We start from the raw sequence: 14,508 nt of genomic DNA on the forward strand, positions 1-14,508 counted from the left end.
GCCCAGGGCCTTCCTTCTCCCAGCCATGGGGTCCTCTCTTGACTTACAGTGTGTGAGATAATCCCCCAGCAGCCAGCAGATGCGCACAGCTGCAGGAGCCTCACGTGTGCAGGATTAGTGCTACAGCTGTTAAAGGGCCCTGGCTGGATGACGGCTTACGCTGCCCACCCCTTGGTGCCCTGCTCCTGACTCTGACTCTGTGCCACAGCGAGAGCCAAATTGGTGGTGGCCCCTAGTCCTCCTGTAGTGGCGTTTGGCACCAAGATGGTGTTGCAAAGCCTTCGTGGACATCAGCTTGCTGGGATCCTTTAAACAGCACAAGGCCACATTGCTTAGGGGCAGGGAGGGGGCTGAGGCCTGCCTGAGGCCAGCCCCCTACTGAGCATAGCTCCGCCTCTTGTTCACCACCCTAGGCAGGGTCTCTTGCCTTGCAAAGTAGCCTTTGATGCTGTTCTCCCGCATGAGATACACACCGCCCTTTGCTCCCATTTTACTCATGGAGAGCTGAAGCTGAGAGAGACTCGACTGAGGCCAGTCGGAGAGTCAGTGGCAGAGGTATGACTTGAATCCAAGGTCTCGCTCACCCACATGACCCACATTGACACTATCCTGGCTCTCATTGGGCTTCTCTCTTCCACATCTTTGTTGGAAGTGTGGCAAGAGCAACTCCTGTTTGAGTTCTTTTGTTTGGGTTCCAGAAGGGAGATAGAGTGAGGGTCCTTCAGCTGGCTAGGGTTGCCTACCTTTACCTGTGCTCTTCTCTGCCTAACTTCCTTCCGTTGTAAACTGATCTGCTCAGGGAAGCTGAGCTGCCCCTCCTTCCTTTGCCTTCTGCTTTGACTGTCTCGGAGAGAGGAGACATCCTTGTCTTTCCTCTCTCTCCTGAGCCATGAGGGCAATATCCAAGCCTGGGCATTGCACCTCCAACTTAGTTAATTAGAACTAAGTATGCCTTTCCTATCTACTATGTATTTCTATAAATAAAATAGGTTTTTCTTATTTTACTAAGTCTTAAGTCTCAGTGATCCAAATGCATGGTAAAAGGCTGCCACTTAGGTAAATACACACTGGCACACACACAGCTCAGACCGCTGAGAATCTCTGCATATTTCCATAATAATCTTTTGGGTTCAAGGGACTATTCCTCCCCCCCCCCCGCTGAACCTTGTTTGCCCCTTTTAGGAATCATCAGATGCTGCTCTCTCTCTCCCCCCCCATGGCATCTCTTTAAGATCTCTTGCTTGCGTTGCTGCCAGACATCAAGATGGATCCTACACAGGCTGCAGAAATTCGCTTTGCTGCCCAATGCAATGCCAGCCAGACTTCTTTTCCATGCTCAGGGGATTCCAATGTCCCCTCCCCCATTTCAGTGGAGAACTGTAGCCCCCCCTTTTGGCTTAGTTTCAGCTCTGGGGGATGGAGGAGGTGGGTGACAACAGAGAAGCAACAGCATTAAGCATGTTCCCAACGGAGAGAGGGAAGGGATCCCGTGGTGGTGGTGGGCCATGGAGGCTAATGAAAGCCATCAAGGGATGTCTCCCCAGGGAATGTTTGTCCTCCATGTTGGGACACCCACACACACCACCCACGCACACCCACACCCACGGAATCTGTCCAAGAAAGCGGAACGCCTGGCAACATAGCTGCTTTGTAAGTTAGCTAAGCCCTGTGAAGCGAGGACACCTCAGGGCCTGCGTGGTTATGGACTTCCTGGAAGAGGCATCTGGCTGGCCACTGTGAGAACCGGGGGCTGGACCAGATGCGCACTCTTGGGCCTGATCCCACTGCTACACCTCTCTTGGTATTCTTAAGAAGGGTTGCATGCATCACCTTGAACCAGAGACTGCAGATAAGAGATATGGTCACTGTTTTGCCAGTTCCAGCACATCTCCACCTCTCTTCTGCAAATGGGGCACACAAGGCTACTCAGACTCTGCCCCTGTCAGACCTGGTGGGAGCAGCTTGAGTCTTTTTTTTAAAAAATCAGCTTCAAAGAGCTGCTGCAACTGATTGGCACATCCACCCGGTCCCCTCCCGGTGTGGCCAATGAAAACGCTTTGCCACAGGCGACTGGTGTACTGCTCCCAGCCTGAGTTTGTAAAGAGACTAGCGCAAGGAAGACTTCAGTCTCTTTACCAGCAGTGTGGGGACCCTCACTCTCTGCTTACTGTACAAACTTGGGAAAGAATTGGAATAATGAATGCTAATAGTAAGGCATGCACCTTTTTGGGGGGTGCCCTTCATTGCAAAGCAAGCAAACAACGGGATTAGGTTGGGAGGTGAAGGTCCAGTGGAGAGGGGAACTTGGTGGGGCCCCTCCCCTTCCCCTCCCCACCTGCAGGTTCATTCCTGCCTCCTGCCCGGCCTCCGTTGCTGAGTGGCGCCTCCCCTTTGCTCCTGCAATGGGGGAGAGAGAGTGATGCCCCCTTCTCTTCTGCTCCCCCTCCCCCCGCAGGCAGCTGCTTCCTGTGTCTGGTGGACGTTGTGCCCGTGAAGAACGAGGATGGAGCCGTCATCATGTTCATCCTCAACTTCGAGGTGGTGATGGAACGTGACCTGCTGACCAGCCCTGTCAAGAACACCAACCACTGGGTCCCACCTGCCACCTGGCTGCCCACAGGTAAGAGAGGCTCTTGCCCTTTCCTTTGCATGGGGGGGGACACACATGTGCCAGAAGGTGCCAATGCATCCTGCGCGGCGGTGAGACCTTTGGTGGCCAAGGGGAGCCACACACCCACATCCCACTGAGCAGCTGTCCACCACCAGGCTTTTCCTGCCCCCTTTGGGGACCCCCACCTTCACTGCGCACAAGACCACGAGGCAGAGGGCACCCCAGCAAGGCCAGTGAGGAGGCTGCCTCAAAAGTTGTCTGCCTTTTTTCTTGCCCTCGGCCGCAGGGTGGCTGCCACCATTTGGAGCTTGTTTGCTTGAAAGAACTGTGTGGGCGTTTATTCGTTCAGTTAAAAAAGGTTCCAGTGGCGTTCTGGAGATGGTGGAAGTGGGGGTGGGGTTGTGACATCACAGGGCCAGTTAATCAGTGCTGAGCCCCGCCAATTTCTCCTGCAAATCTGCAGAACTGGCTTCTCTACAGCACAACCCTGGGAAGGAAATTGTCTGAGTAGGATGCAGCGAGAGGGCACCCATGTACATGTACCAGAGGTTGCGCTTGGGGTTGTGGGGGTGCCTTTGCTCTAGCTTGACTCCTGCCTCATGTGTAACTCGGAGTAAATCAGCTGTGAACTCCAAAGGTGCGGTGCAAAGTGTCTGAGAAGTTTGTTAGTCCTCACCAGTCTGGCTGTTTTAACTGGTGGGATAGAGAGAAGGCCTTTTGAGGCTGATCTTCTTGGGCGGCATCACTGCTGATGGTGGAGGCGCTCCTTCAGATAGACTGGGCCGAAACGTGTAGGGTTTTAAAGGTCAGAACCAACACCTTGAGTTGGGCCCGGAAAACAACCAGTAACCAGTGCAACTCCTTCAGCACTGGAGTGATGTGATCTCGCCCACGGCTGCCTTTAATCAGGCCTCACTCCAATAGTTGTGCCCCACTCCAAGGAAGATTGCTCTCCTGCTATCATGGAGAATGAGGGCCTCTGGGAAGGAGAGCTCCTATCTGAGGAAGAGGGAAACGATCCTTTAGAAGGGACTCATTTCTTGGGGACCGAGCAGATCCTCTTGTGGCCATGATACTTCTCTGGGTGGGTAGAGAGATCGTAGTAGTGGCTGATTTGATCATTAGGAACATAGATAGTGGGGTGTGTGATGGGCGTGAAGACTGCAGGGTGATTTGCCTGCCTGGCACAAAGGTTGCAGATGTCGCGCATTGGCTAGATAGCTTGGTAGAAAGCGCTGGGGAGGAGTCAATGGTCATTGTGCACGTTGGCAAAAATGACATGAGGAAATGCAGTCGTGAGGTCCTGGAAGCAAAATTTAGCTTGCTAGGTAGGATGCTGAAAGCCAGGACCTCCAAGGCGGCTTCCTCTGAAATGCTACCGGTTCCACGTGCAGGACCAGCCAGCCAGGCACAGCTTTGTGGTTTCAATGCGCGGATGTGATGCTGGTGTTGGGAAGAGGGGTATGGATTTGTTAGGCACTGGGGGACATTTTGGGATAAGCCGGGCCTGTGTAAAAGGGGTGGGCTCCACTTGAACCGGGACGGAACCAGACTGCTGGCCCTTAGAATCAAAAAGGTGGCAGAGCAGCTTTTAAACTGATGGAGGGGGGAAAGCCGACAGGAGCTGAGGAGGGCCTGGTTTGGAATAAATCTCCTCCCGGAATAAAGACAAAACAATGATGGAAACAAGAACTAGGCATTGCGAGGGGCACAGGATAGCAATCTACAGGCCAAACCAAAAGTGCCAAAGACACTTGAAGAGAGACACTGTTTACGAGGGTCTGCACATGAATTGCTAGAAGCTTCTGAGCCAAGGTGGGAGAACTGGAGCCCAGGAAGTTGCCTTCTGCTCAGTCAGACCATTGGCCCATCGAGCTCAGTAGTGTCTACTCTGGCTGGCAGCAGTGGCTGTCCAGGATTTCAGGCAGGGGACATTCCAAGCCCTCCCTGGAGATACCGCCATGGGGGTTCAACCGGGGACCTTCTGCATGCAAGGCAAATGCTCTTCCATTCAGCTGTGGCCCTTTCCCTGGAGCGCTTGGTCTTAGAGGGCAGTCATGACAAAGAGGTAACATTTCTAGATACCCTAAAGAACTGTGCCCTAGAACAGTTGGTCATGGCACCGACCAGAGGGGCAGTGACCCTGGGCTTAATCTTAAGTGGTGCCCCGGACCTGGTGCAGGATATAAGTGTTGTCGGAAAAACAGGGAGCAGTGACCATAGTGCTGTTAAATTTAACATGCATGTAAACTGCCAGTTGCCAAGAAAATCCAACACAGTCACATTTGACATTAAAAGAGGAAACTTCCCCAAAATGATGGGATTGGTAAAAAGAAAGTTTAAAGGCAAAGTCCAGTCAAATCACTCCAAAATGCTAGGGAGTTGTTTAAAAACACAACATTAGATGCTCAACTGGAGTGTATTCCACAGATCAGGAAAGGGACCACCGGGGCCAAGAGGATGCCAGCATGGTTAATGAGCAGAGTCAAAGGAGATATTAGAGGCAAGAAAGCTTCCTTCAAACAGTGGTAGGCTTGTCCAAATGAGGAGAATAAAAAGGAACACAAACTCTGGCAAAATAAATGCAAGAAAACATTACGTTTAATGTGGGCAAGTATAAACTGATGCATGGGGCAAAAATATCTTAATTTCACATAAATGCTGATGGGGTCTGAACTGGCAGTGACTGACCAGGAGTGATGTTGACCCAGTGCTTGTCTGCAGAGTGGCGAAATTGGGAATGGAGAGACCGAGTGAGCCTATGTGTTTAAATCTTTGCTAAAGATTGCACCTTCCCTGAAGATTAGTCAGACAGAGACTTTAAGCTTTCAAATAAGAAATGACTACTTTATTCTGGAAGTACATACTTGATAGGAAAGAGTTCTACATCTAGCTAACTAGCTAAGTTGGAGATGCAAACACTAGGCCTAGTGTTTGCCCTCATGCTTGGAGGAGAGGGAGAGACAAAGAGAAGACGTCTGGTCTCCCTCTCAAGAGAAAGAAGAAGGAGGAGGAGGAAAGAGATCATAGAATCATAGAGTTGGAAGGGGCCTTGTAGGCCATCGAGTCCAACCCCCTGCTCACAGCAGGAAATCCACAGCTAGAGCATCTCCCGCAGATAGCTGTCCAGCCTCTGCTTGAAGACATCCAGCGAAGGGGATCCCACAACCTCCCTAGGCAGTCAGTTCCATTGCCGAACTGCCCTTACTGTCAAGAAGTTCCTTCTAATGTCCAATCTGAATCTACGCTCCTGCAACTTAAAACCATTAGACCTAGTCCTACCCTCTGGGGCAGCAGTGAACAAATCTGTACCCTCCTCTATGTGACAGCCCTTCAGGTACTTAAAGAGTGCAATCATGTCACCCCTCAGCCTTCTCTTCACCAGACTGAACATGCCAAGTTCCTTCAACCTTTCCTCATAAGACTTGTTCTCCATACCGGCTATCATCCTCGTCGCCCTCTTCTGAACCCGCTCTAATTTGTCTATATCTTTCTTAAAATGAGGCGCCCAGAACTGAACACAGTATTCCAGATGAGGCCTGACTAATGCAGAATATAGTGGGACTATTACTTCCCTTGACCTGGAAACTATAGCTCTGTTTATGCATCCCAAAACTGCATTTGCCTTTTTTGCCGCAGCATCACACTGCTGGGTCATGTTCAACTTGCGGTCCACTACAATTCCAAGGTCCTTCTCACACGCACTACTGCTAAGCCGGGTATTTCCCATCCTGTACCCATGCATTTTGTTTTTGTGGCCTAAATGCAGAATCCTGCATTTGTCTTTATTGAATGTCATTTAATTAATTTCAGCCCAATTTTCTAGTCTATCCAGGTCCCTTTGGATTTTATTCCTGTCTTCCATTGTGTTAGCTATCCCTCCCAGTTTCGTATCATCCACAAACTTCATAAGGCTTCCCTCCACCCCATCATCTAAGTCATTGATAAAAATGTTGAAGAGTATCGGCCCCAGGACAGAACCCTGTGGCACTCCACTCGAGACCTCCTTCCAGTCCGAAGCAGAGCCACCGACGACCACTCTTTGAGTACGGTTTTCCAACCAGTTGTGAATCCACCTGACAGTATTTTCATGTAGTCCGCATTTGACCAGTTTGCTAGTCAAAAGGTCGTGGGGGACTTTGTCAAACGCTTTTGCTGAAATCTAGATAGATGATATCTACAGCATTTCCACCATCTACTAGGCTAGTGACCCGATCAAAAAAAGAGATGAGATTAGTTTGACAGGATTTTTTCTTGACAAACCCATGCTGGCTCCTACTAATCACAGCATTGTCATCTAGATAGTTGCCAGTGGACTCTTATTATCCGTTCTAATATCTTTCCCGGTATTGAAGTCAGCCTGACCGGCCTGTAATTCCCCGGATCTTCTTTTTTACCCTTTTTAAAGAGCGGGACGACGTTTGCCCGTCTCCAGTCCTCCGGCACCTCTACCGTTCTCCAGGAGATGTGGTCAACATCCTCTGCATATCAGTCTGGCAGGAAGGGAGAGTCAGCAGGAGGTCAAAGGACAGGTATTAGCCTGGCAACCAGGAGGTCTCCTCTCTAGCTACCCTTTTACCCCATGCAGCCTCAACCCACAAGTTGGAGTTGAACCACATATTCCAACAGTGCTGTGGCTGTGAAAAAGGCAAATTCCATGCTAGCAATCATTAGGAAAGGAACTGAAAATAAAACTGCTGATATCTTAATGCCATTATGCGAATCTATGGTGTGGCTGCATTTGGAATACTGTGTACAGTTCTGGTTGCCTCACTTCAGAAAGGATATTGTAGTGTTGGAAAAGATTCAGGAAAGGGCACCCAGAATGGTCAATGGGACAGAGTGACTTCCCCATGAGGAAAGGTTGCAGCATTTGGGGCTTTTTAGTTTAGAGAAAGGGCGAGTCAGAGTTGACATGATAGAAGTGTATAAAATTATGCATGGCATTGAGAAAGTGGATAGAGAAAAGTTCTTCTCCCCCTCTCATAATACTAGAACTCGTGGACATTCAAAGAAGCTGAATGTTGGAAGATTCAGGACAGACAAAAGAAAGGGCTTCTTCATTCAGCGCAGAGTTAAAACTATGGAATTTGCTCCCACATGAGGCAGTGATGGCCACCAGCTTGGATGGCTTTAACAGAGGATTAGATTCTTGAAGGATAGGGCTATCAACTCTCCAGGATGGCTATGCTCTGCCTCCATGGTCTGAGACAGCCTGTTTGTGCACATCAGTTCCTGGAGACTGTGGGGCGTGGGGGAGGGCTCTTTGCGCTCGGGTCCTGCTTGCGGGCTTCCCATTGTTGGCCACTGTGGCAACAGGATGCTGGGCTAGATGGGCCCCTGCAGGCCTGATCCAGCAGGCTCTCCCGTTGTTCCTCTATCCTTATTACCCCCAACCCCTTCAATCCTTCTCAGGTCGCGGCAAGTCCTTCCGGCTGAAGCTGCCGGCGCTGCTGGCACTGGCCGGGAGCAAGCAGTCCCTCCCCCAGGATGACCCAGACGAAGCCATGGTGGTGGTGGACTTCTCCAAGCACAGCAGCGAGTCGGTGGCCCTGGATGAGGTCACGTCCTCCCTGGACAACAACTGTCTGGGGTGTGGCGAGCCCGAAGACCAGCAGGCCTTGATGGAGCGCGAGGGGGGTGGCGGCTTGGAGCCCCCCATCACCCACTCCTCACCACGGACTGAGAAAGCCCGCCTGAACCTGGATGCCTCTTTCTCCAACTGCAGCCTGAGCCGCAGCCGCTCACGTGAGAGCTTCTACAGTGTGCGACGGGCCTCTTCCGTGGACGACATCGAGGCCATGAAGGGCGAGGGCGAGAAGGGGCGGGGCCACAGCCGCCACGCCAGCACAGGTAGTGCCACACGTGGGGTGGGGTGTGGGTGAGTGCCAGTGTCCCCTCCCCCCCTCTCTTCCCCTGTCCACAGCTGAGCCCAGCCAGGGAAGCAGGGAGTGTGGAGGGCAGTGCCCCACAGGCTGTCTGGGCCTCTCTGGGCAATTCCTCTTTCAGCCGCAGGACGGGAGGCCATTCCTTAGAGCCAGCTGGCCAGCTCTGGAGCAGTGCTAGGTTGGTTAGGATGCCACCACTACCACGGCTGCTGCTCTTTGCGTCCCAAGAGGCAGGAAAGGAGTCGAGGCAGAGGGTGCTTCAGGAAGGAGTTGCTAGCAAGCCATGCTTGTGAAGGATAAGCATCGCACATGGGCTTTTCCTTTCAATATCGAAAGGCCAGAGTGGGGAGGTCTGGGGTCTTCATCTCTTGCTCTGCCTGTGCCTCTCAGAGCCCTTTGGGAACAGCCAAACTTCTCCTGTTGGCTATCACTCCTTCTGTGTCCAGGCTGTGAGTGCCTTTCCTTATCTAGCTAAAATGGCACGCACACATGCACACACACCAGTGCAGTTATCAGCAAGCTTGGGGAGACCCCTGAGGACTGCAGAAGATGAAAAATCTTCAGCAAAAAAACCTCCACAAAGCCCTACGGGTGAAGGGAACCTCCAAACGGCCACATGAGGACTGAGCATGCCCAGTGGCCGTAGAATTCTGGGTGACGGTTGAGATGAAAACGTGAATGGAGTACCCTGGACAGATCCCTCCAGCTTATTTCTTGAATGTGTTTTCTGCCTGCCAGCCTGAGGCTTGCACTGCAAATCTATGAAATATAAATGAGTTCAGGAGGGCACCACCCACTCAAACACAAGCCCTGCAGGGTAGCCCAGTAGCAAATTTATCTCCCTGGGCTTCCACCTCCCATTTCCGTGTCACCGAGGGCTAGGGGGGTGGGATTCCCACTGCCTTGTGGTGGTTTCCTCAGGAGTAAGCTGAATTCTACGTCACTGGCTTGGCAGCTTCAGCCCATCTCCCTACTGTTCTGCCAGGCATTTTAACAGCCGATAGCCCAGCCCAAAGAGTCTAAATCACCGGGGGGGGGGGAAGCGACTGGCCCTTGAGTGTCCCCAGAAATCAGGACAGCCCAGAAATCCAATTCAGCTGCAACTTACTCAAAAAAGGGAAATGTAACAAGGAAGGAGGGGTGGAGAAAGAGCAATTATGTAGGTCAGAGTTGAAATATTCCAGAATATTGGTCTAACTGTTGTAGGCTAGTCCAAAGTCAGACTGCAAAACTTCCTCTCGGTGGTCACCTCTGGCTGTGGCAGCTTCAGGCATCAATTGCGGGGGGGGGGGACCAAGAGGAACTGGAATCTTTAAAGGCGGCTCCTGATTGACAGCTGGTCGCCAAGGAGATGCCCAGGGCTACCTGAGGGATGAAGAAAGGGGGAGGACAATGGCAAGAGGTGGGGATGGTCAATGGGTGAGATGGCAACCTTTCCTCAGGGCGTGCAGCCATCTTGCAAGGGACAGCAGGTGGGCCTAGGGCAGGCGTGGGCTGCAACCAGCAGTTGCAGAGCCTGGGGCTCCCTGCCCAGCACAAGGCAGTTTTCAGGAGGATCCCAGGCTTCCTTGTGGGGAAGAAAGGAGATCCCAAAAGGCAAAGGCAGGAAGGTCACCTGGAAGAGAAGGCCGCCCTCTCCCTCCCTCCTTTCCCCCTGAGGAGGGGTGGCCGCCCAGTCCCTTCCACTCCCTCTCATCTTTCCAGCCTTGCAAATGCACAGCTGCAGGAGAGTTCCAAATGTGTGCTGGGCAGAGGGACTGAACCTGGGCACAGGAGGGGTGGGTGGTGGGTGGAGGGTCTCCAGCCCAGCAGCAGCACAAGAACCCGGAGGTCTCCAAGGGGCGTCCAGTGCTGGCTCTGGGGGCAGCTCAGTGTCTTTGGTACTCCAGAATCACGGTAGCCTCCTCTGGCCCCACTGCCCGTATGAACATTGGAAGCTGGTTTGTATCGAGTCTGCTGCGCTGATTGGCAGCAGTGGCTCTCTACGTCTCAGAGAGGGGCTCTTCTCCAGCCCCAGCTGGGGTTGCCACCGAGCTACGGCCTTCCCTAAAGTGAGGCAAGACATTTGACGGCACCAGCGAGCGAAGAAAATGCCAGAAAGGATATGGGGGGGGCTGCCGCCTGCTAATTTGCCTACACAAATCGGGGGGGGGGCTCCGTCTCCCTCCCAGTCTGCCTGGCATCAAAGTGGGAAGAAGAGGAGGCTCCGATTGGCCTGGATCTGCAGGGGGCTGTTTCGGGAGGTAGCCCCAAGGGCATCTGCTACCTGGGTTTGTGGGGGAGGGCTTTGCGCTCCCTGGAGAGAGAGGGTCTCATGTTGGCCTGAGTAGCCACGGCAGGGTCAGTGTTGAAGGGAGGGGGGGCAGGTGTGGTCCTGGAAAGGGTGCCCCAGGCCTAGAGCCTGGCATGCTCAGAGGTGCTTCCACCAGAAGTAGAGGCCTCCCAAGGGAGGGGGAGGATTTCTGCACACACACCCCAGCCGCACAGAGCTTGAGGGATGCGCGTGGAAAACACCCTCAAGCCAGACGGTTCCTCCTTGATGTGCTAGTCTAATCCATGAAGGGAATTACAGTACGAAGTGCTTCATTCCCTTCAGTGCATGGAGGCATTGTAGGCTGAAGCGACACAGTCCCTCATGTGGTACAGTCCCTTATATGGGAGAGCACTGCGGTCCAAAGGGGTCAAGTGCCAGGAGGGCTCCATTGTGGCTCCGCTGCACGTGTGGCTTGGCTCTGGGAGAGGCCAGTTTAAGAGGGTGTAGAGGAAGCCCCCCTGCGTTTTCTTGAGCATGCTGTGCCTGCCAGTAAGTGGGAAGGGTCTGGGGGGGGGACAGCCTCTGTGGTGGTCCCCACTGGCACCACCAGCACCACCAGCAGCGGGAAGTTCCATCCTGTCTGTTTTCGGCAGGCGCCATGAACAACAACATCCGCAGCCACCTGCTGAACTCCACGTCAGACTCGGACCTCATGCGCTATCGGGCCATCAGCAAGATCCCCCAGATCACCCTCAACTTCGTGGACTTCAAGGCCGAGGCCTTCCTCACATCACCGTCCAATGAGAAGGAGATCATCGCATCCAGCAAGCTCAAGGACCGCACGCACAACGTCACCGAGAAGGTCACCCAGGTGAGGCGGCTGAGCCGTGCCTTGTGGGTGGGTGGGGGGATCCACGGGTGGCAAGTCAGAGCTGGGGCTGAGCTGGCAGGTGTGTCCTCAACACGGGTCGAGCCAGGCCTGGCATCCCCCCTCGAGCTGATGGGGTCCCATGCTGGTGGGGCACAGTTGCCCAGATCTCCCAGCGCATCGTCTGAGAAGGAGCCGGCGTCATTTGGGCACAGGAGGGTCTCCAGCCAGCTGGGGAGGGACGATGCACTTGTTCTGCATTGAATGTCTGCATCACCTACGCTGAAGCGTCTGTGGCACCCTTGCAAAAGGTGCTGTAGCTGGATTGGGGCCTGCAAGCCCCACGCTTGGACTCTTCCATTTGGCTTATGAAACGAGGTTGGGGGCCGTGTGAGTGGACTTGCGTCTCCGCTGTGAGAAAAGGGGTTTCAAGTGGTGGAAGGGTTTGCTTCCCCCTTGTTGCTTTTGCTTTCTGTGTCTGAGGACGGATGTGGGAAGCAGGAGTGAGGTGGAGGGGGGGACCTTTCCTTCCCCCCCTTTGGTGCTTCCCAACAGAGCTTGCAATAAACAGTCTTATTTGGGGCTGGGAAGGTGTCAGACTGCTGCCGACGGGCTTGTATGTGTTGGGGGGAGTGCTGGGGGTTCCTTCCCCCACCAGCAGGAGGGGACTTGGCTCCCCCCCCAGAGATGTCTGGAGTGTCCCCCTGCTCTTCGGACCCCCCCCGCCCTTGTGGCTCAAGCTGTGGCAGCCTGGATTGTGTGAGGGATCTGTGGGGGTTGTGGAGAGCGGATGGCCTTCCTCTACAGCTGCTGCTGCTGCTCCCCTCTCTGGTCTCAGGGAGCCTCGTCCGGCAGAGTTCAGAAGGGCTCACGTGCCTGCCTCTTGCGCTCCCTGGCCTTTGCCTTGCCTCATTGCTTTTGCGCATTCAAAAGAGCCCCAGATACGCTTTGTTTTGGACAGTGTTTGCAGAAGTTCGTCACATGTTCACTTTACACCAGGGTGAGACGTCCCAGCCCTGATTTGGAGCCAGGCTCTGCCTGTGCATCTCTTTCCATAGCCAAGAACATGCACAGTCACAGTAAAGAGAAGCGTCTCTGAGCTTGGAACTGTTGGACGTTGGGCCCAATGTCTTGTAGGACCCTGCAGAGTTGTGTAGCGGAACGGAGGGTATTGAGCAAGCTTATGTGTGTGTGTGTTTGAATCTTTGCTAAGATTCTACCTTCCCTGCAAATCAGTCAGACAGAGACTTTAAGCTTTAAAATAAGAAATAACTACTTTATTCTGGAAGTACAGACTTGATAGGAAAGAGTTCTATATCTAGCTAACTAGCTATGCTGGAGCAGCCGGCACTGGTCCCAGTGCTAGCCCTCATGCTGGTTGAGAGGAGAGAGACAAAAAAAAGATGTCTGCTCCCCTTGCGAGAGAAAGAAAAACTGGGAAGGCGGGAAGGAACTGAGATCGGTCTAGCAGGAAGGGAGAGACAGCAGGAGATCAAAGGACAGGTATAGCCTAGCAACCAAGAGGTCTCCTCTCTAGCTATGCCTTTAGCCCCATGCAGCCTCAACCCACAAGTTGGAGGTGAACCCCATATATTCCAACAGGAACAACAGTATGTTTAAAGCTGCCCAGGAGAGTGCAAATGTTTTTATCTGGCACTGAAATGATAGTAAGCTGCCAGCTTTGCCTGGCGGAGGAGCATTCCAGAGGTGGGGGGGCTGTTCTTTGGTCACCACGCTCCTTTCTTCTTTTGGAAGTGGGATGCCACGTGGTTACAACACCTATCACATTATGTAAATTTGTATGAATGAGCAGAGATCCTCATGGTCTGAGATACGTGTGTGCCAGTGTGTGCTTTTACCTAAGTGGCAGGCTTTTACTCTGCATTAGACTTAGTAAAATAAGAAAAGCTATTTTATTTATAGACATACATAGTAGAAAGAAAGGCATACCTAGTTCTAACTAACTAACTAAGTTGGAGGCGCAAGGCCCAGGCTTGGGAGTTGCCCTCATGGCTCAGGAGGGAGAGAGCAGAGACAAAGGTGTCTCCTCTCTCTCGGACAGTCCAAGAAGAGAAGAGAGGAAAGGGCAGAAGGAGGAGGGGCAGATAAGCTTCCCTTAAGTCAGACATATCAGTCTAGCCACGGAAGGAAGTCAGTCAGAGCATCACAGGTAAAGGTAGTCAAGCCTATCCATCTGGTGGACCCGAACTCTATCTCCCTTCTGGAACATGAACAAAAGAACAAAACAGGAGTTGCTCTTGCCCCACTCCCAACATCACAGACCCTGCTACCTCGGTCCCTAATGATTGAACCACCCATTTTCAGGCTCCCTCTGGCCCCCAGAGGAGTCTCCTCCGCACAAGAGGAAAGCTGCTCCCCCTGCAAGGTAATGGGTCCCTTGTAAGGGATTTCCCCTCCTCTTCCTCAGAGTGATGCTGCCCTTCCCCAAGACCCTCTTTCTCCATGGCAGAGGGGATGTTGTCACTTGGGTACAGGAGGGAACTGTCATGTCCTTGGAAGCCTCATCCACCTGCCTCTCTGAGCATCTCCAGGTTGGCCACCTTGGCCTCAAGGGAAAAGACTCATTCCCTGAGGGCCAGGAGCTGATGGGGCCAAGGACACACTCATGACTTTTGAGAGATGCAATCTTAGAGGTGCATGCTGGGAAAGAGAGGAGCGTTTTAGAAACTGGCCTCTCCTCCTTGGGGGACGGGTGGCTTCTCCTGGAGGTGTCTGCTTATAATGTGGGTGGGCGCGATGATTAGAGCATGGCCCCAGAGATGGAGGGTAGCAGGTGAGGTGACAGACGTCGACGCTTCTGGTGTGTGCAAGGACGCAACAGGAGAGCGAGCACTCCTCAGCGAGGGCCCGCAGCCTGGATCCCTTG

General features: G+C 53.0%; 1 protein-coding gene across 5 annotated transcripts in view; it reads left to right on the forward strand.

Moving 5' to 3' along the window:
• The window catches only part of KCNH2 (potassium voltage-gated channel subfamily H member 2), a 92,315-nt gene that overhangs the window by 37,688 nt on the left and 40,119 nt on the right, over window positions 1-14,508 (forward strand). For 3 of the 5 annotated variants that reach the window (XM_061585940.1, XM_061585938.1, XM_061585942.1), the window contains 3 exons: window positions 2,456-2,620; window positions 8,027-8,464; window positions 11,407-11,624. In XM_061585940.1, the coding sequence (XP_061441924.1) occupies window positions 2,456-2,620; window positions 8,027-8,464; window positions 11,407-11,624 (821 nt within the window). Of the gene's footprint in view, window positions 1-394; window positions 556-2,181; window positions 2,210-2,455; window positions 2,621-8,026; window positions 8,465-11,406; window positions 11,625-14,508 lie in introns of those variants that run through there. The other 2 variants (XM_061585941.1, XM_061585939.1) reach the window with 2 other exon arrangements.

The sequence above is a fragment of the Rhineura floridana genome, chromosome 10, assembly GCF_030035675.1.
Source record: "Rhineura floridana isolate rRhiFlo1 chromosome 10, rRhiFlo1.hap2, whole genome shotgun sequence".
Lineage (NCBI taxonomy): Eukaryota > Metazoa > Chordata > Lepidosauria > Squamata > Rhineuridae > Rhineura > Rhineura floridana.